The 20738-nt window shown below is 42.4% G+C and overlaps 1 protein-coding gene and 1 long non-coding RNA gene across 7 annotated transcripts in view; one reads left to right on the top strand and one right to left on the bottom strand.

Moving 5' to 3' along the window:
• The window catches only part of LOC107967570 (uncharacterized), a 103428-nt gene that overhangs the window by 3545 nt on the left and 79145 nt on the right, over positions 1-20738 (bottom strand). For all 3 annotated transcript variants that reach the window (XR_010148364.1, XR_010148369.1, XR_010148368.1), the window contains 2 exons: positions 9846-9944; positions 6911-7302 (listed from right to left, as the gene is read on the bottom strand). This is a non-coding gene — a long non-coding RNA (uncharacterized LOC107967570). The remainder of the gene's footprint in view (positions 1-6910; positions 7303-9845; positions 9945-20738) is intronic.
• The window catches only part of PTPRB (protein tyrosine phosphatase receptor type B), a 117293-nt gene that overhangs the window by 69465 nt on the left and 27090 nt on the right, over positions 1-20738 (top strand). For all 4 annotated transcript variants that reach the window (XR_010148361.1, XM_016923848.4, XM_016923849.4 and 1 more), the window contains 7 exons: positions 1203-1472; positions 4799-5062; positions 6973-7236; positions 8298-8579; positions 11779-12057; positions 12619-12768; positions 14940-15183. Coding sequence is in view for 3 of the 4 variants with exons in the window: in XM_016923848.4 (XP_016779337.4) it covers positions 1203-1472; positions 4799-5062; positions 6973-7236; positions 8298-8579; positions 11779-12057; positions 12619-12768; positions 14940-15183 (1753 nt within the window). In the remaining variant the exon portion in view is untranslated. The remainder of the gene's footprint in view (positions 1-1202; positions 1473-4798; positions 5063-6972; positions 7237-8297; positions 8580-11778; positions 12058-12618; positions 12769-14939; positions 15184-20738) is intronic.

Genomic DNA, 20738 nt, shown 5'->3' with positions numbered 1-20738 from the left:
CAGCCTGGGCAACGTGGCAAAACCCCATCTCTACTAAAAGTATAAAAAACAAAAGTATACTAGAATAAAAAATGTGAGGCATGTGGCCAGGTAAGTAGAGAGACCAAATCACAAAGAGCTTTGTTTGCCTGTGAAGGTGTTTTGGAATTATGGAGAGCCACTATAGGGCCATTAGCATGGGAGTGCTATGAAAATATGCTAGATAGAGTCTGCAGATTGAAAGAGTAGGAGGTAAGGACACAAGTGACTGGTCAATAGGCAGTTGCAATAATGTATGGTCTCATTTATACTTGCTAAAGGGTATGATGTGGTCCTGAGGTAGTAGCAGTACACAAAGAGGGAGTGGCTAGATTCAAGAGATAGAAGATTTAGGATACAGAAATAAAACTCGTATTTGATTATATATACAAGGGTGAGAGTGATAACTGAAGTTTCTGACTTGAACCAAGAGATAGAAACAAAAAAACAATGAGAATATTGGGGGAGGGAGATGAGGAGTCCAATTTGGACGTCTTGAGTGTTGGATGTCTGTGGTACATTCAGGGAGAGATGTAATTTGCAAAAGCAGGAGAAACATCTGAACTGCAAGTTTAAATTTGGGAGTTGTCACCTTACGGATGACACTTCAAACCATGGACATAGACGAAATCTAGGAAGATTATGTAGAATGAGAAAAGAAATGAACCTAGTACAGAAAATATTATTATAATAACAATAATACTATTTTGCCTTTCACCTCAGGAGCTATAGAACAAATACTAGTATCCACTACTGCTGAAGTCAAGTCTTGAAGTTTTGACCTTAGTTAATGTTAGTAATAAAAGTCTAAACAAGAGACATAATTCAGCTATCAAACCCACATTCACTGAATATGAACTTGCTCAGCATTCTTCACTTTCTAGATTCATAGGTATGCACCACTCTGCATATTTATCAGGGCCATTTTCACTAACTTTTCTATCTGAGATCCTATTTAAATTCAGAGAAAAAAATGGAGAATCAAAGTAGTTGTACAGACAGGTTAAGCCAACAAATCCTTTCTCCTCTTTTCTCCATAAGGGCACACAGAAAGTGTCAATGACACACAAATAAAGCAAATGCATCATCTTCTACCTGCAGTTGATTCAGGAGTTTTTCTCAATTGATGACTTTACCCTAAGTGATAAAATCTGTATTTTGTTGCTCCACTTGTCTCTCTGCAGTTCCAGCATCTGTCCAAGGAGTAATTGCAGACAATGCATACAGCAGTTATTCCTTAATAGTAAGTTGGCAAAAAGCTGCTGGTGTGGCAGAAAGATATGATATCCTGCTTCTAACTGAAAATGGAATCCTTCTGCGCAACACATCAGAGCCAGCCACCACTAAGCAACACAAATTTGAAGATCTAACACCAGGCAAGAAATACAAGATACAGATCCTAACTGTCAGTGGAGGCCTGTTTAGCAAGGAAGCCCAGACTGAAGGCCGAACAGGTAATTAGCACAGCATAATGTTTTGTAGCACATATTGCCAATGTCTGCTATTGTGTAAGAACCCCAGGGTGAGAGGGATGAAGCAACATTGGGAGATGATATCTATCTCTTGATACGCTGGGAACATTCACCCTGATTTGCCACTTCCATGTCAGTTGCCCTATCCACGCAGGACTCAGCCCACCACACTCTGTTTCTGATTTTTCATTAATATTGGTGCTATTAGCTTCCTATTGCTGCTATAATAAACTATCACAATCTTAGTGGCTTAAAACCACCCAAATTTATTATTTTCTAGTCCTGAAGATTAGAATCTGAGAATGGTTTTTTGGGACTGAAATCAAGACATCAGGGCTGTGTTTCTTGTAGAGACTTTAGAGGGAGAATCCACTCCTTGCCTTTTTCAGCTTCTGAGGCCGCCCACATTCCTTGGCTCGTGTCCCCCTCCCAACAGTGACATTGCTCCAATCTCTGCATGGGACCTTACATCTCTTTCTCTGCTCTCCTGCCTCCCTCTTCCATCTTTTAAGGACTCTTGTGATTACCTTGGTCACCAACCGGACAATCCAGGATAATTCCTTCGTCTCAAGATCCTTAACTTAATCACATCTACAAAGCCCTTTTTGCCACAGAAGGTAACATATTCACAGGTTCTGGGGGTTAGGACATGGACATCTTTGGGGCCATTATTCAGACAACCACATTGGCCTAATTGATTGATAACTTATTTATTAAGTACATAGGTCTGAAGGCGGGGATGGTTATGTTGACAGGGACATAAAGATGAATCAGGCATGCTTCTCGTCCTTAAAGAGCTGACTGACGAGACAGACACATGGACAAATAATGGCAATGCATTGTGATAAAGAGTACATATAAGAGAGGGATGTCTGGCATTCAGGGAAGCATGGAGGTCAGGTAGAATTGAGACATCTTCATAAAAGTGACATTTCAGTACTGCCTTGAAGGATGAAGAAATTCTCCTTATGGAGAGAAGGTAGAATACTTTGTACAGACAGTCTGTCCTGTGCAAAGGCCGAGAGGTATGAACAGGAGAAAGGAGAAGTTGTGGGTGGCTGAAATGTGTGTTGCATGATGGAAAGGTGAGGCTGAAAGCCAGATTGGAGCCAAATTAGAGGGTGCCTGGTAGCCTTCCTCAGGAATTTTATCTTAAAGCAATACAAAACTTTTAGCCAGAGAGTAATTGTTTTGTAATAAAAGATGTATCTTTAAAAAGATAAATCAGATAGCAATGGGGGAATGGATTGAATGGAAATGAACCAGAAGTGAGGAGATCCACCTATCAATTCATTTATTATTGAGTACCTACTATAGGCTAGGCACTGTTCTAACTGCTGGATATACAGAAGTGAATAAAAAACTCCCATGGTCATTATGTTTATAGTCTAGTGGGGAAGAAAGTCAATAAATAAAATAAATAAGTAAAAGATGTAGGAGGTTGGGTGGTAATAAAGACCAAGAAGGAAATTAAGTTAGGAAGGTGGGATAGCAAGAGTTGGGGCTTACAATTTTATCTATCTATCTATTTATTGTTATTATTATTATTATTATTTTTGGAGACAGAACCTCGCTCTGGCACCCAGGATGGAGTGCAGTGGCACAATCTCAATTCACTGCAACCTCTGCCTCCTGGGCTCAAACGATCCTCCCATCTCAACCTCCCAAGTAGTTGGGACTTCAGGCATGTGCCACCACACCCAGCTAATTTTTGTATTTTCTTGTAGACACAGGGTATCTCCACATTGCCTAGGCTGGTCTCGCACTCCTGGGCTCAAGAAATCCACCTGCCTCAACCTCCCAAAGTGTTGGGATTACAGGCACGAGCCACCACGCCTGGTCAAGGGGCTTACAATTTTTTTTTTTTTTTTTTTTTTTTTGAGATGGAGTCTCCCTCTGTTGCCCAAGCTGGAGTGCAGTGGTGCGATCTTAGCTCACCACAACCTCCACCTCCTGGGTTCAAGCAATTCTCCTGCCTCAGCCTCCCGAGTACCTCCCAAGTGCATACCGAGTGGGACTGCAGGTATGCGCCACTACACCCGGCTAATTTTTATATTTTTAGTAGAGACAGGGTTTCACCATGTTGGCCAGGCTGGTCTTGAACTCCTGACCTCAGGTGATCCACCCTCCTCAGCCTCCCAAAGTGCTGAGATTACAGGCATGAGCCACTGCACCTGGTCAGGACCTACAATTTTAGATAGTACAGTCCCCAAAGACTTCATTGAGGCAGTGACATTTGAGTAAAAATCTGAAAGAAATGAGAAAGTCATGCAAATATTTGGGTATTTATAAGCAGAGCCAATGCCAACACAAAGACCTTGAGTGGGTGTGTGTCTGACCTGTTGGAGGAACAGTAAAGAGGCCCATATGGCTGGAACAGAGTGAGCGAGAATGAGTGGTGGGGATGCAGATGGACAGGTAATGGGGGTCATGACATGACTGCAGTCATAGGATGATAAGGACCAATAGCTGAATGAATGCAGGGGCCCTGGTGAAGAATAGTGGGTACAGTCAAGAAATATTTTTGCATTAGCTTAAGTGGCACTTGGGGGCTGAATGGATTATAGAGGAAGGGACAGAAGATTCCAGAGTTTTCACCTGGGATGTCTGGTAGAAGATGATGCCATTAATTGAGATAGAAGAAGGAGGAGAGAAGGTCAAGCAAAAATCCAGAGTTCAGCTGTGTATTGAGTTTGAGATGCCTGAGTGACTTGCAGAGAGAAGGGACCATAGGTATTTGGAAATAAATATGGATTTGAGCTCAGAAGAGAAGTGAGCTGGACATAAAAAGATCTGGACCAGAATGCTAGTTAAATCCATAAATTGAATGAGACTGATTGCTCAGCTGGGGCTATAGAATATGAAGGAAACAAAGGATGGATCCATGGGAAATAACACCTTGTAAAGGCCTGACAAAAGGAGAGGAGAAAGCAAAGAGAGCCTGAGAAAGAGCATTTGGGGTGGAGGAAAGAGAACTCAGGCAAAATCAAGGCAGATGTCCCGTTCTGCTTCTACTGGCATCTTAAGACTTCTGAGGAATCAGGCAGCATCTGTGCCAGCAGTTTGCAAGGAGGCGGTTGCTAGCAGCACTTGACCTTGCCAAGAGGTAGCACAGAAGTCCAAAAGGGTTTGCAAAATTCTAACATGAAGATTTTTGTAAAGTGCTTTTGGCTTTTCCTATTGTTACTGTTTCCCGTATCACTGAATCCAACTTCCTCTTTCTGTTTGCTTTTCCCTTTCTTTCCCACCTGCTCTCTTCTCCTCACTGCATTTCCCTCCCTCATTCTCTTGCTCCTCGACTTTTCCAGTCCCAGCAGCTGTCACCGACCTGAGGATCACAGAGAACTCCACCAGGCACCTGTCCTTCCGCTGGACCGCCTCAGAGGGGGAGCTCAGCTGGTACAACATCTTTTTGTACAACCCAGATGGGAATCTCCAGGAGAGAGCTCAAGTTGACCCACAAGTCCAGAGCTTCTCTTTCCAGAACTTGCTACAAGGCAGAATGTACAAGATGGTGATTGTAACTCACAGTGGGGAGCTGTCTAATGAGTCTTTCATATTTGGTAGAACAGGTAAGACCAAGACCCAAGCAGTAATGAATCGTGGGGGGAATTGTCCCGGTATTCACTGGCTTTTCCTTGGTTGGTCCTTAGTTTCCTATTCTATTCAGGAGGTAGCTTTATATGGCATTTGTGACTTTCAGGCTGTTTGACCCTAAATCGCACCTTTGATTATATATAACTAATTTGTGGCCAGTTTTTGCACTGGCTTCTGCTCTTTTGCCTCCACTTATTTACTTCCTAGGGCTTGGTAAAAAATGAATGCGGTTCCTCCTCTTGCCATCAAACTGTACAAGAGGGCTGTAACCCATCATAGTTTAATTCGAGCTACACCCTTCAGCTTTCTAACAAGAAATAGATGGAGAGGAGAGCAGGAGCAGAGAAGGGCAACCACAAATATAACAAACAGGCAGTGACTGCTGTGAATTAGAAACACAGCGCTAGATGAAGTGAAAACACAGAGTTCCAGGAAAGTGAGAGACATCTCTCTGGGCTGCAAACAAAAAACAGAATCTACCCTTTTCCCATAATTTGAGTCCTTTATCTCCTATTCAAAAAAAAATTTTTTGGGGGGGACGAGTTCTCACTCTGTTGCCCAGGCTGGAGTGCAGTGATGCCATCATGGCTCCCTGCAGCCTCGACCACCTGGGCTCAAGTGATCCTCTTGCTTCAGCCTCCCAAGTAGCTGGGACTACAGGCACACGACACCATGCATGGCAAACTTTTAATTTTTTAATTTTTATTTTTTGTAGAGATGGGGGCCTCCCTGTATTGCCCAGGCTGGTCTTGAACTCCTGGGCTAAAGCAATCTTCTTGCCTCGACCTCCCAAAGTGCTGGAATTAGAGGCGTGAGCCACCACGGTCAGCCCACCTATTCAATTCTTTTTTCTCATTTGACAATAGTTTTAGGTGCTCTTCTGTGCCAGGCACATGGCCCACTGCTGTAATGTGACGGTGAACAAGACAGTCAAAGGGCCCTGCCCTCAGAGAACTCTGCAATAGCGGGGAGGGAAGAGGACAAGGACAGATCATCAAAGGGAGATGATCTGGGAATGCCTTAAATTCTATGAAAAAAATGATGTGTCATGATAGTGACTTGGCAGGACAAGCAACTGCTTTAGCTAGGAGAAGGCATTTCAGCAGAGACCTAAAGGTGAGGGGAGCCACGTGGGAACATATTCCAAGGGCACCCAACAGAAGTTCTGTTTGTCTTTTGAAAGGAGTGAAAAAGAGCAGCGATAAGCTTCAACCACAAATAGAATTGCCTAGATGTCATCATTTCTGAGGCAACCCACCCTTTGCACATCTTTCCTTACCTGCTCATTAATGCTTAAAGCTCCCCCAATGTGGCAACAGTCTTCATTCTCCAAAAAATAGCAAAGCTATTGGGATAGGTGGCAGCATGACTAATCTATACAATGATAGGAGTGACTGTTAACACTTCTCTCCCTAAATGAAGTTGTACCAATACAGATTTTATAAAAAAGAGCACAAGAGAACTGAGAACCTAAAGGAGGGTACAGAGGATGTAAAGAGACCCAGAGAGGGTTGTTATGGGATGGTGGCTGCAATGAGATAGGCCACACTGGGAGGAGCTGGAACCTCGTATATACATTTTCTGGGCCTTTTTCATAAGCTAAATGACAACGATTTATTCATCATTTATGAAGATTTCATTTTACATGCTTATCAGGGTCCATGTGGCAAGCATCTAGAAGTCACCACCTGGTTTGTTTTGTTTTAATTTATACCATATCTCTAGTCCATATGCCCTTAAAGTTAAATGGCCTGAAATGTAGGCAAGATCTGACTACAATATGTACGACTCACCCACATGCCCAACATAGCATATACTCTCACCTGTGGGCCAAAATGCCTGTGTTTCTGTTTTGTTCTCAGTAACAATTTTTCTTCTGTTTAAGTCCCAGCCTCTGTGAGTCATCTCAGGGGGTCCAATCGGAACACGACAGACAGCCTTTGGTTCAACTGGAGTCCAGCCTCTGGGGACTTTGACTTTTATGAGCTGATTCTCTATAATCCCAATGGCACAAAGAAGGAAAACTGGAAAGACAAGGACCTGACGGAGTGGCGGTTTCAAGGCCTTGTTCCTGGAAGGAAGTACGTGCTGTGGGTGGTAACTCACAGTGGAGATCTCAGCAATAAAGTCACAGCGGAGAGCAGAACAGGTGAGAAGCCCAGGTGCCAATGGCCAAGGGATGGTGGGAAGTAGCTTCCAGAGACACATTTTGATTCTGATTTTAATGACAAGAGATAAAGCCAATAATGATATACCCTGAGCTAGCCCCTGAATTTGGGAAGGGACTGTGGTACAACAGATAAAGGACAAGGCTTTGGTCCAAAAGAAATATGTCCTTAGCTTAGCTCTATGAATCTGGGCAAGTCATTGAGCATCTCTAGGCCTCAGTTTTCTTATCTGCAAAGTGGGAATAATCATATACATCATCACTGTGTGGCTATCACCAGTGCTTCCTAACTGTTTTTATGTCATGGGCACACATAGATGTCTGTGTGCCACCCTGGAGTTAATCAACAAGGCTATCTGCAACTGAACATAATTGTCTGTGGACGTCAGCCCTGTACCCCAAAATCTGATGGAATTAATATCTTCACACACTTGTAACCCATTCAGGGCACACTCATGCTCCACAGCACCATGGTAAGGAAGATCTGGCTATGAATATTTAAGAAAAGGTATATGAGGCTGGGCACCGTGGCTCATGCCTATAATCCCAGTACTTTGGGAGGCCGAGGTGGGCGGATCACTTGAGGTCTGGAGTTCGAGACCAGCCTGGTCAACAAGAGGAAACCCTGTCTCTACTAAAAATACAACAATTAGCCAGGCGTAGTGGTGGGCACCTGTAATCCCAGCTACTTGGGAGGCTGAGGTGCCTGTAATCCCAGCTACCTGGGAGGCGGAGGTTGCAGTGAGCCAAGATCACTCCACTGCACTTCAGCCTGGGCAGCAAGAGCAAAACTCTGTCTCAAAAAAAAAAAGTAAAAAAAAAAAAAAAAAAAAAAAAAAAAAAAAAGGTACATAAAATGCTCGAAGACAGTGCCTTACACATAATAAACACTATTAATGAAAGCTCCTGCTACTATATTATTATCATATTATCTCTTCCTACAAAGTACATTAAAAGTGTGTCTGATGTTGCTCAGCTATCTTATTTGTATGTGTTATGGCATAGCTGTGATTATGTGATTTTTCACTTTCTCCTACATTCAGCTCCAAGTCCTCCCAGTCTTATGTCATTTGCTGACATTGCAAACACATCCTTGGCCATCACGTGGAAAGGGCCCCCAGACTGGACAGACTACAACGACTTTGAGCTGCAGTGGTTGCCCAGAGATGCACTTACTGTCTTCAACCCCTACAACAACAGAAAATCAGAAGGACGCATTGTGTATGGTCTTCGTCCAGGGAGATCCTATCAATTCAATGTCAAGACTGTCAGTGGTGATTCCTGGAAAACTTACAGCAAACCAATTTTTGGATCTGTGAGGACAAGTATGACATGTTTTGCTACTCTTATTTCTCAAATGGAGTAGAGGAAGTATATGTTCAACATCTTACTCAAATAGGGCTTGGATTAAATCCATATTTTTACATGGGATTGGTCTGGATTTGAATTCAGGCAGAAGTCTCTGTAGATTTGTTCGTTCATTCAACATTAACAACAAGGGACAATAAATCTCTCTCTGCCCTCATGGGGCTTACAATTAGGTAGGACACACTATTTGTAAATAGACATTATATTTTGGGTGTGATGAGGGAAGTAAATGGTACTATGGAGACACTCGTTAGGTAATCTGACCCAATACAAGAGAACTTCTTGGAAAAGGAAACATCCAAATAGAAACCTAAAGCAAGAAATTTACCAGGTAGAGGTAGGGGAAGAAGTGGAGAATATTCCAGGTAGAGAGAATAAAATATTCCAAGATGAGAGAGGAGGGAGAGAGTACAAGATCTACCAATAGGGGAACAGAAAGAAGTTTATTTGGCCATAGCATAAAAGGTGAGGATTGAGGGAATCAGATAATAAAATATTTTGTATTCCATGGTAACTACTTTGAACTTTATTTTGAACCAACTGGAGCCACTCAATTTCAGCAGAGATATCATAATCATTATTTACACTTTAGAAAGTTACTCTGGGTACAGTGTAGAGAATAGATTGAAAGAGGCAAAACTAGAAGCAGAGGGATCATAGTTAGCACATACTGCTGTATGTCCCTGGGATAAAAATACTTCGACGACGAAGCATATACCAGTTTCTTCCCAAAGGCATTTTGGGATAGATACTATCACCCTCAAAGAAAGACAGGTTTTCAGTGTAGGGACTTTAATCCAAATATTTGTGTTTCAATAATACCCAGTATAAGTAGCTTCTGGGATCAGATCAGATAGTTATTGGTTGTTGATAAAATACATAGTTGAAAGTTAGAAATTTAAGCAAGTAGTTGTTTTATTTTTTTAATAAGCATTAATACTGTAACAAGTATAACTTTTATGCCACACTGTATCCAAAGAGCAGTTATTTGTGTGTCAAGAGAAATATGTGAAAAAGAACTAAGAGTTTTAGTTTATGGCGAGCTCAGGATGAGTTTTCCGTGGCTGACTGTGGGCTGTGTTCATGAAATCTGCTAAGCAGAACACCCTGCACTGGTTACCAAACCCAGGGCAGGACTCTAAACACTTCTGACCATTGCATCTGGTATTAGAGTAGCCAGGGAAACACAATGCAAACACTGGATGGAACAAAGCTTTACTTACATAGAGAGGAGACAGAGTAAGATCAGCCTCAACAGTATGCATCAGTCCCCCACAGCCAGCTGCAGTAGTTGCCCAGAGATGCACTTGCTATCTTCAACCCTGACAACAGAAAACAGAAGGGCGCATTGTCTGTGGTCTCTTCCAGCAGCCAATGGAGGGCAGTTGGCTAAGTGCACCCCTCTCGGGCCACAGTAGAAGGACCCTGTCCTGTCTCCTCAGAGGACAACTATAGCATTGGTCTTCGCCATCTACCATGTGACACACATGCTTAAGCAGAACAAAAGAGCATACATTGAGCTTGCAACAGGGAATGATACTCCCACACAAGGCAATGAGCCCAGCACAGGCTGTGTAGGCTCTCGATCCCTTGGTAAGAAAGTATCTTAAGCTCAAGGGCCATTTCTTACACAGCCAAATGGGGGTTGATAGACTATGCACATGAGACTGCCTTTCCCAACAGCCTCGCAGGTGCTCAGTTTAAGAGCTCATACAACTCTGTTAGAGGCTAGGCTTATAAGTCACAACTGGACTGTTGTATTCAGTCCCGGGTGCTAGAATTTAAGGGAGGCATTTACCAAAAGGGGGAGTGCCCAAGAGGACAAAAACTGCCATGAAAGAGGGACTCAGTGCTGTTTCATGAGGAATGATTATGGTGGAACTTGTTTTTGTTTTGTTATGTTTTGTTTTGTTTTCCTCGAGGCTTGTATTTATTAGGATCGGGTGAGGCTATGGGTAACAGAAAATCCAAAATAGCAGAAGTTTAAATAGAATAGAAGTTTATAATTTTCATGTAAAATCATTCCAGTACTCAATTTCTCACAAATATGCTTCAACCATAATGAATGATTTGCAGTTCTCAATTTTCTACCATCCCACTCCGGCACCTCCTCCTTTGGTACCTGGGTTTCTGGTTTTTCTCTACGTAGAATGCCTCTTTCATGATACCTTGGCAGAGTGTCACCTCTGCCTTACAGCTTTCACTAACTCCTGCTGATCACTAATAGCCAGCAGCTAAAAGTTGTGTGTCACACCACATAGCACCTTCTCTCACCATTTCTTCTGGTATGTTTTCCTTTCTACCTTGTGTTATGGCTATTTTGGACTCATTTCCATTTATAGAGGTTAGAGCTAACGTCTTATTTACCTCTGTACTGTTCATAATCCCCAGAAGAGCACCTGGCACATAGTAGGTACTTGTTTCTCTCAACACGTGAAAGAAGTGTTCACTCCACTCTCTTTTTGTTTGCATGGCTTCAGAGGAGGACATAATTCTTAACTTTGCTTCTCTATATGTAAGTTGTTTTTCCCCCTCTGGCTTCTTTCAGGAATTTTTCTTTATCTTTGATTTTCTGTAGTGTGAAAACGATGTGCCTAGCCATAGTTTTTTTGGCATATATCATCCTTGGTGTTTTCTGAGCTTCCTGGATCTGTGGTTGGTGTCTAACATTTATTTGTGGGAAATTCTTAGTCATTCTTGTTTCAGATATTTCTTCTGTTCCTTTCTTTCTTCTTCTGGTATTCCCATTTTGTGTAGGATACACCTTTTGTGGTTGTTCCATGGTCCTTCGATCTTCTGTTCTGCTTTTCAGTCTTTGTTTTCTTTGCTTTTTCCATTTGGGAGGTCTCTATTGATATATCCTCAGGCTCAGAGACTGTCCTCAGCCACGTCTAACTACTAATAAGCCCATCAAGGCATTCTTTAACTGTTACTCAGACTTGTCCACACCTGTCCTCCAGCTTTTCCTACCCCAGCCTTGGTTCCCTGGGAGATTTATGCTCATGTGTCTCTGCTAGGGTGAGCCATGACACTCTGTATTTGCCTGTCTGTCCCTCCTATACCTAGATCTCAGAGCTAGTTGGACCCAAAGGAGCTGAAAAAAAAAAAAAATTCTCCCTGAGTTCTGAAAAGTGTTGCCTCCTCTGTTTCCTTTAGAGCCTGACAAGATACAAAACCTGCATTGCCGGCCTCAGAACTCCACGGCCATTGCCTGTTCTTGGATCCCTCCTGATTCTGACTTTGATGGTTATAGTATTGAATGCCGGAAAATGGACACCCAAGAAGTTGAGTTTTCCAGAAAGCTGGAGAAAGAAAAATCTCTGCTCAACATCATGATGCTAGTGCCCCATAAGAGGTACCTGGTGTCCATCAAAGTGCAGTCGGCCGGCATGACCAGCGAGGTGGTTGAAGACAGCACTATCACAATGATAGACCGTAAGTGTCCCTGGAGGTGCGCACAGAGCCTCCTGTCACTGGAGTGAAGGGGCTGTGCACCTTTCTCTATCATATCCATCACTGCTATTCACTTGCATACACTTCACTTTTGCATAAGCCTGTCTGATTGCCACCTGGAGAGGAGGACCTAAAAGTCTCCAAGAAATGGAAACATTTCTCTGGGCAAAGTACCCTGACAGCAAACAAGTTAGATGGTCTTAAAGTACCTGAATGAGTTAGTATTTAAATATATCACTTTGCCTCATATAGTTAGAGCTATAATGGAGCTCTTAAGCAATTTGAAGCTACAACTTCAGGAAATTCTGCTGAAGAGCTACCTCTTTCATTATGTTTAATGTGCCACTGGCAAATCACTTCCTCTGCCTGTTTTCCTTCACGAGAGGGGGAGAGTTTCTTGATTACAGCATTAAACACAGGCACACGCTCACACACACACAGTCTGATGCAGGAGAGCAGAATCCTTCATTTCACTAACTGTTGTTTATGCTGTGAAAGCAGAGTTGTGACCCCTCTTGGTTCCTTCCCCACCTCTTTTTCCAGGCCCCCCTCCTCCACCCCCACACATTCGTGTGAATGAAAAGGATGTGCTAATTAGCAAGTCTTCCATCAACTTTACTGTCAACTGCAGCTGGTTCAGCGACACCAATGGAGCTGTGAAATACTTCACAGTGGTGGTGAGAGAGGCTGATGGTAAGTTATCATGAGTTAACTCCACTCTGAGACACAGAATTGCTTCCTCAGAGGTCATGTGGGAGATCTTTCTGTGACAAAGTTTAAGAAACTTAAGTAGAAAATGTAATTTTTGTATCATTCACCCCTCTCTCTGCTGGATACAGGGAGATGTAAGAAAAAGCTGCTCAAAGGCTCTTTGGGCAATAAAGCCTGTTATCCTCTGGGTTTAATTATTAAATAGAAGAGTAATGATAATAGCAACCACAACGATAATAACAATAACCATCATTTATTGAGCCCTTACTACGTGCTGTGTACTATTGGAAGTGCATTGCATGTAATGCCTTATTCAGTCCTCTTCATTATTGGGTCAGTCTTGTTCACTACTCTTTTGTTCTACCATTAAACATTAATATGCCTCAACTGTCTTCACCCCTCCCTGTCTCAAATGCCTCAACTGATCATGCTTGCAAACCACCCACCAAGTCACAAAAATAACCAAAAGCTTAAAAGAAGGAAAAGATGTTCATGAAAAACATTCTTCCCTTCTCCACTGAATTTTGAATAGTTTTATTCTCTAGTTTCCTAAATTATTCAATATCTACCTAATTCCTACAGATAAGAACAAAGTCTAGGGAATAGTTATCACAACATCACATACAACCACTCAGTATGAGCTTTCAAGCTTATTATATCAGCATTTGTCAAACCACCTGTAAGAGTGTTGTATTTGGGGCACACCTGTCCATATATGTATTCGCCATTGAGGTCTTGTGTGTTATTTCTCCAAAAGAGATGCTTGTGCCTGGAATGACATTAATATAGTTTACCTTTCTTATATATTTTTATACTGTTTAAGGTGCTGCATGAGTTTCTTAAGCATCCCTGATAATTTTGACCCATTTGTGCGTAAGGGGGAAACTTGAAACCTGACAAACTGTGAGGAGTTTCTAGGCCAATGGGTATTTTAGGCTCACAGTATCTAACAGTCTATGTGCTTTCACAGTTTATTTAATTGTACTAAATCTGGTTATGCACAATTAATTAAATAATTTCAAGGGTCAGTGGTGTGTCCCAGATTTCCTCACACCACATAATTGAAGATAAATTAGTGAACTGTGGAAAGACTTTAGACTTAATTAGACTGCAATGAAGACAGTGTTTTGCTACATGAATATGAGACAGTAACCAAAAAAGTCACACCCCAGAAAGTAGCCTTGTGTTCCCCAGCCAGACAGCCTTCCCATTATTGATGTCCATGGAGATGGGCTGTGATTTCCAGGTTAGCTAAGATAACAATCCATCTCATATAAACGCCATTTATAGTGTACACACTCATGCTAAAGACAACATTTCTTTTTAACTACTGCCAACAAAATATTTCTAAGACCCACTTATGAGCAAATTTTATTAAACAAGAATCCAGGATGCTATGATAAACCCTCACTGCACCACTTCTTGAAGCTCATTGTAAATAGTATCTGATCTCTATAGTATTTATCTTTCTACTTACGCTTTTCTCCAGCCAACATCAAAACTGGTTTGCAGTGCCAAAACACACAGCAGGCTGGGTGGACAGGGGAAGAGTTCTGGGAAGTGCTCTGAGTAAGGGGCCAAATTTGGATGGGGATTAAACTGTACTCAAGATAACAGATCCACATGCAGAGCAATAATCAAACTGGGCATGACATGTGGAGCACGCCTTGTGGGATGACTGCTCTGGCCTAGGACATGATTTCTCTTATCTTTTTCCTATTTCCCAGGTCATAGGGGTTTCCTTATTAGCTCAACTACAATGGTTATTGGCAAGATAGTTTATCAAGTGGGTTCACTCACAATGGGAGTTGTCCAACACTCTGGAGTTGTGAGACATGCTATCATTTAATGCAATGAGCTACCCTCATTTTATTTCCTAGGAAAATGATGCTCTGTGTGTGTGTGTGTGTGTGTGTGTGTGTGTGTGTGTGTGTGTATTTTATATACACACTATTTATGTATTTTGGAAAAAGTGAATTAAAGTTAACTTTATTGGGAGAATTTCACATCGTTCTTTGAGATTGCAGAATCTGTACTTTGGAAATGGCCAGAGATGGTGGATGTGGAGGCAGCCTTAGAAACCTAATTTAAAATCACTGAAATCACCTAAGTCACAAGAAAGGCAGTCCTTAACTGTGGGTTTTCTCCTCCAGGCAGTGATGAGCTGAAGCCAGAACAGCAGCACCCTCTCCCTTCCTACCTGGAGTACAGGCACAACGCCTCCATTCGGGTGTATCAGACTAATTATTTTGCCAGCAAATGTGCCGAAAATCCTAACAGCAACTCCAAGAGTTTTAACATTAAGCTTGGAGCAGAGATGGAGAGCCTAGGTGGAAAATGCGATCCCACTCAGCAAAAATTCTGTGATGGACCACTGAAGCCACACACTGCCTACAGGTTAGATGTATTACCACTGTTTTGCTAGAAGGGACATGCTACATTACTAGGCACTCAGCTGTCTGAGCATCTGATGCATGCGAGCTTCCATAGATTAATAACCTACGTTACAAGAGTACTGTGCATTTTACTGGGTAATTTATAAACGTTGGATTCCTGCCTCCACTTGCAGGTAATGTGTCAAAAGGGACTTTAGCACTATGCAAAAGCTCCAGTTCATTAAGGGAAGAACTGAAGGTTCTTAATAGATTGTTCTTTCTTCTACAACTTTTATTTATTTTTTTTTTTTTGAGACAGAGTCTTACTCTGTTGCCCAGACTGGAGTGCAGTGGTGCCATCTCAGCTCACTGCAACCTCTGCCTCACTGGTTCAAGCGATTCTCTTGCCTCAGCCTCCCAGGTGGCTGGGATTACAAGTGCACGCCACCATACCTGGCTAATTTTTGTATTTTTAGTAGAGATGGGGTTTCACCATGTTGGCCAGGCTGGTCTCCACCTCCTGGCCTCAAGTGATCCGCCTGCCTTGGCCTCCCAAAGTGCTGGGATTACAGGTGTGAGCCACCACGCCTGGCCCTTCTACAACTTTTTAAATATGAGTCCAATACTTTACTTTGCTCATTATTGTAAAAATTTCCAAATAAAATGACTGAGTTTAGGGAGATCCAAAAACAATATGAAGTTATATCTTCTATTTATAGTGTGAACTGAAATTATACTCACTTATTTACCTTCTAAGGCATCTAAAGATGGAAGCGCTCTTTGCTCCAGACAGAACTCTGGAAGGCAAAGGCCCCTGAATGAATGGGAACACCCTTTTTTCCCCATGGAGATGACTAATGAAAAGGAGCAGCTGTCTGGCTTTGGCTCCAGGAAACATCACTGCAGTCACTAGGCCCTTCTGCCCTAGGAATTGGCAGTGCTCTTGTTCTGCACTGTGTTTTCAGAAAGCAGGTACAAGCAGAAGTATATAGCATCCCAATCAGCATCCTCAAGAGAAAGGGAACCTAGGCTACCGTCTTGGATATAGAGCTACTGACATCCAACATTATTACTTCTGCAGAGGTTGTACCTTCTCTGTTGGGTGTTGGAAGAGCTGATACCTAACCAATATGGCAGTAAATTAGGTTTTCCATGGGCCAGTGTTCATTCTGCTTTGTTGATGCTGAGGTCTTATTGGTTCTCACATATTTGAAGTATCACTCCTAGGTCTCAGTAGAAAAAAAAACTCTCCTGCCACTTCCAAAAGGAGACTATGACGTAGCGTTACACCCAGGAGAGTTCTTAGCCCCTCCCTCACATCAAAAAAGTCAGACAGATGTTTTTCCTAAAACAAAGCACTCATTTTTGGCAGGAACTCTGTAAAGCTACCTTTACCCAGGACTCACCAGACACTTACTGTTACCTCCCGGGCAAGGTCAGCACCTCCAGATTAAACAAACACAAACTTTTTAGTCATACTTACTTCAAAAAGAGACCATACGAGCCTACCTAAAGGAAACAAGATTTCAGAAGAACAAGGGAGAAACATGAAAGATCAGAAAACCAGGATTTATCAGTTCCTGTAAGAATCAAGAGATGCGGCTGGGCGTGGAGGCTCACGCCTGTAATCCCAGCACTTTGGGAGGCCGAGGTGGGCGAATCACTTGAGGTCAGGAGTTCAAGACTAGCCTGGCCAACATGGTAAAACTCCGTCTCTACTAAAAACACAAAAGTTGGCCAGGCATGGTGGTGCACGCCTGTAATCCCAGCTACTTGGGAAGCTGAGGCAGGAGAATTGCTTGAACCCTAGAGGTGGAGGTTGCAGTAAGCTGAGATCATGCCACTGTACTCCAGCCTGGGCGACAGAGCAAGACTCCATCTAAAAAATAAAAAATAAAAAAAAAAAAAGATTCAAGAGATTCCTCAGCTCCTTGGTTACCTGGGCTCAAGGAAACTCGAGCAAAAGTCACCTAAGGGCTATTTTCTTTTTGAGTTGGAAAACTGAAGCTGATTTAGTTTGTTTACTTATGGAAAGGGGAGGGGTGAAGATAACTCATTACTAAATTTCAAAGAGAGTAAGAAGCTATAAAAAATTTGTGTCTGGACCAGAGCCCACCAATCTCCCAGCACCCATAGTAACTGCGGAGGTCTTTGGAAGAGCCCCTGCATTTGAGTTCCAGCTCTGCCACTTTTTAACTGTGTAAGCAGCATTTCAATTCTCTAATCCTCATCTTCCTCACCTGCAAAGCTCCATAAGGTTGTCCTAAGTAGTAGTCCTGAGTATGTGACAGATCAAACCTAGTCATGTCCCTTCTAAATTAAGGTTTTCCCATAGTTCCCATTCACTTACCAGAGCAAGAGCAGATTCCAGTACAGGGCACACTGAGCCCTGCTTTCTCCCGCCTGCCTCACCAGCCTTGTCTCCAATCATATTTGCTCCAAGTACCCACTGCTCTCTTGCTACTCCTCACTCCTCAGAGTTCCTGAATGTGACATGGTTCTTTTATACGCCTGAGCCTTTGCATAATCTTTTCACTCTCAGATGCTTTCCGCTCTTATCTGGCTGGCGAATTCTCTGTACACTTCAAAAGCCAGCTCAACCCTCAACCACCCACACTATCCTGTCAGCCCACAGCTGGGCAGTTGGGTGCTCCATCAGCCCCATGTCCACGTCCCCATCACCGTCTGCCTACATTCCTCTAATCCTACATTTACAGTGGCTTTTAACCCTTTATCGAATTACCTGCCCTCTTTACTAGACTGCAAGAACTCACAGTCCAACAGGGGAGACAGATGTGTCATTGGTTACAAAACAATATGGCAAGTTCCTGGCACAAAAGATGTGCTTGTGAAATGTTTATGAACAAATACGGGAATGAGCCAAGATGCTCTAAGGATGTAACACATTCGTGTTATGGCTTCATCATCTCTGTGTACATATTTGTTTTTCAGAACACACCTTTCCTATATTTCTCCAATATATATGTTTACTTCAGTCCTGTTAAAAGCATGCCAGACAGATAATGCTTGATGAGAGGAGGTGTCGTCTCCCAAAGCACATCAGAGAACCACATGCAAATCAGCCTCTTGCGTGGTGGCTGCTGAACTCAGTCCAGTCAGAATTCTGCCTGTCTCAAGACAGTCATTACCACAGTGACCCTCCTTGTCGTTAGGCATCCTTTTTTCCAAAGTGAATAGGTGGACAGGAAATAGCACGGAAAAAGAATAATTAGGATTGAGAAATGGGAAATGCTAGGTTTAGCTGATACGCAAGTTTATTATGTCAACAGATATAATGTGTTTCATTCATTGTTGGGTTCCTATGATTCATATGTTTTATTCCATTGTTCCATATGGAAAGAGAAAGGGCAGATCATTATGGTGAGAGAGAGTTGGAAGGTTAGGAAAGTGCTGGTCTGGTTTTGTTTTTATTCTAAATAGAAGAGCAGTGTGACCATAGTAAGGTGGTCAGCTTCTCCTGACCTCGTTTTCTTCAAAGGAAGGAAACTGAACCACATGATCTCTAACTTTCTGCTATAGAATTCTGATTCTGGACACATTTAAAGTGGAAAAAATTCTATCAGATATTTGTTCATTAAAAATAGTGTCTTGTTATTGTGTCATATTCATAATTATCTTTCTATAATATATTCAGCACATTTTATTGCCTTATCTGGCAATACGTGTTGTTGGGTGATAGATAAATAAGGTGGAGCCACTGCCTTCAAGAAGCTTACAATGTGGAGACAGAAAGAAGCCACATCTGCAAAATAGAGGCAGAAATGTTGAAGGACATAAGGAATAAAGGAAAATAAATTCTGTGAAGGTTCAGAAGGCTTCTCAAAGGATGTATTAAAACACAGGAATTAAAACATAGGAAAGGATTTAGAAATACCCAGATAGGGACAGAAGGAGATTCAATGTGGAAGGAATAGTGGGAGTCAAAGTGTGGAGGTTTAAATACACAAATTGTTTAGAGAAGAACAAACAGTCCAGTTTCAAACAGAGGGTGAATAAAAAGGAGTAGACTGGGATGATAGGATGAGAGAGGACTGTGGGTGGGTGCTAAGTGCTGGGCTGGGGAAAGTAGTTGCGATATTCATTTTTGGAAAAGTTTTAAGGGAAGAGTGCCTGATAACCCATTAATTTTAAGCTGAACCTATACTAGGTAATTATCTCCTTCCTAAAGGTCCTTTTTATCTGCATCCATTCAGTACTTTGTGTTTACACTTGTGATTTCAGAGCAGACCATGTCAAGGTTGTTATAGCCAATGCTTTTATTTTACAGATGAGTCATAAAGAACTTTAGGGACCATTCAAGTAGCCAGCAATGGAGTAAAAGTGAGAACTAGACTTCAGATCCTCTTGTTCCTAGCCCAGGCTTTTTTCATCCTTCCTACAAAAGTCATGGCGTGTGTGTGTGTGTGTGTGTGTGTGTGTGTGTGTGTGTGTGTGTGTCTGTGTGTCTGTGTGAGAGAGAGTCTTGCTGTGTTGCCCAGGCTGGAGTGCAGTGATGTGATCTCAGCTCACTGCAACCTCCACTTTTTAGATTCAAGCGATTCTCATGCCTCAGCCTCCCAAGTAGCTGGGACTACAGGCACGCATCACCACGGGCCTGGCTAATTTTTGTATTTTTAATAGAGATGGGGTTTCACCGTGTTGGCCAGGCTGGCCTCAAATTCTTGGTCTCATGTGATCTGCCTGCCTTGGCCTCCCAAATTGCTGGAATTACAGGCATGAGCCACTGTGCCCAGCCAGAAGTCATTGCTTTTAACCAAAAATTAAGCCATGAGGAAATAAGAAAAGAGATCTGCACTAGGAGCCAGAAATATGAAGTTCAGTTTTCATTCATATCTTTCTGTGTGATCTTCCAGAAGACATGGACTCTCTCCTAGCTTCAGGTTCCAAACCTCTGAAGTAATATAATAAACTTCTTTATTATATTGGAGAGGTTGAACATGATCAAACAGAAACATGTTTGAAAAAGTCCTTATGGCTGGGCGCGATGGCTCACACTTGTAATCCCAGCACTTTGGGAGGCCAAGACAGGCAGATAGCTTGAGCCCAGGAGTTCAAGACTAGCCTGGGCAACATGGCAAAACCCCATCTGTAATAAAAATACAAAAATTAGCTGGCCATGGTAGTGTGCACTTGTAATCCCAGCTACTCAGGCGGCTGGGGTTGGAGGATCACTTGAGCTCGGGAGGTGGAGGTTGCAGTGTGCATTCCAACCTGGTGACAGAGCAAGACCCTGTCTCAAAAAAAAAAAAAAAAAGAAAGAAAGAAAGAAAAGAAAAGAAAGAAAAGGAAAAAAAGTCTTTCCACACTTATAAATAAGAAACTCTTATCAGAGAGACACTGAATTTCCAAATGTATAATAAATTAGCAACATATTTGCCAAGGCATTGGTGTTATAGTGGTTAGCATAGCTGCCTTCCAACATTAGCAAAACACACCAACTCCTCACCTTCCCCTTTAATGTGTGGTGACTGCTTGTTTCCCTTTGTGGACCTTTCTCAATATACTTCCATTAACAGGCTGTTATTCCTGGAAGAACACCTTTTGACTTGGAATGGA

Source organism: Pan troglodytes, chromosome 10 (assembly GCF_028858775.2).
Source record: "Pan troglodytes isolate AG18354 chromosome 10, NHGRI_mPanTro3-v2.0_pri, whole genome shotgun sequence".
Classification (NCBI taxonomy): domain Eukaryota; kingdom Metazoa; phylum Chordata; class Mammalia; order Primates; family Hominidae; genus Pan; species Pan troglodytes.
Note: the sequence above shows the minus strand (reverse complement) of the source record. Positions and strands in the feature narration are given on the sequence as shown.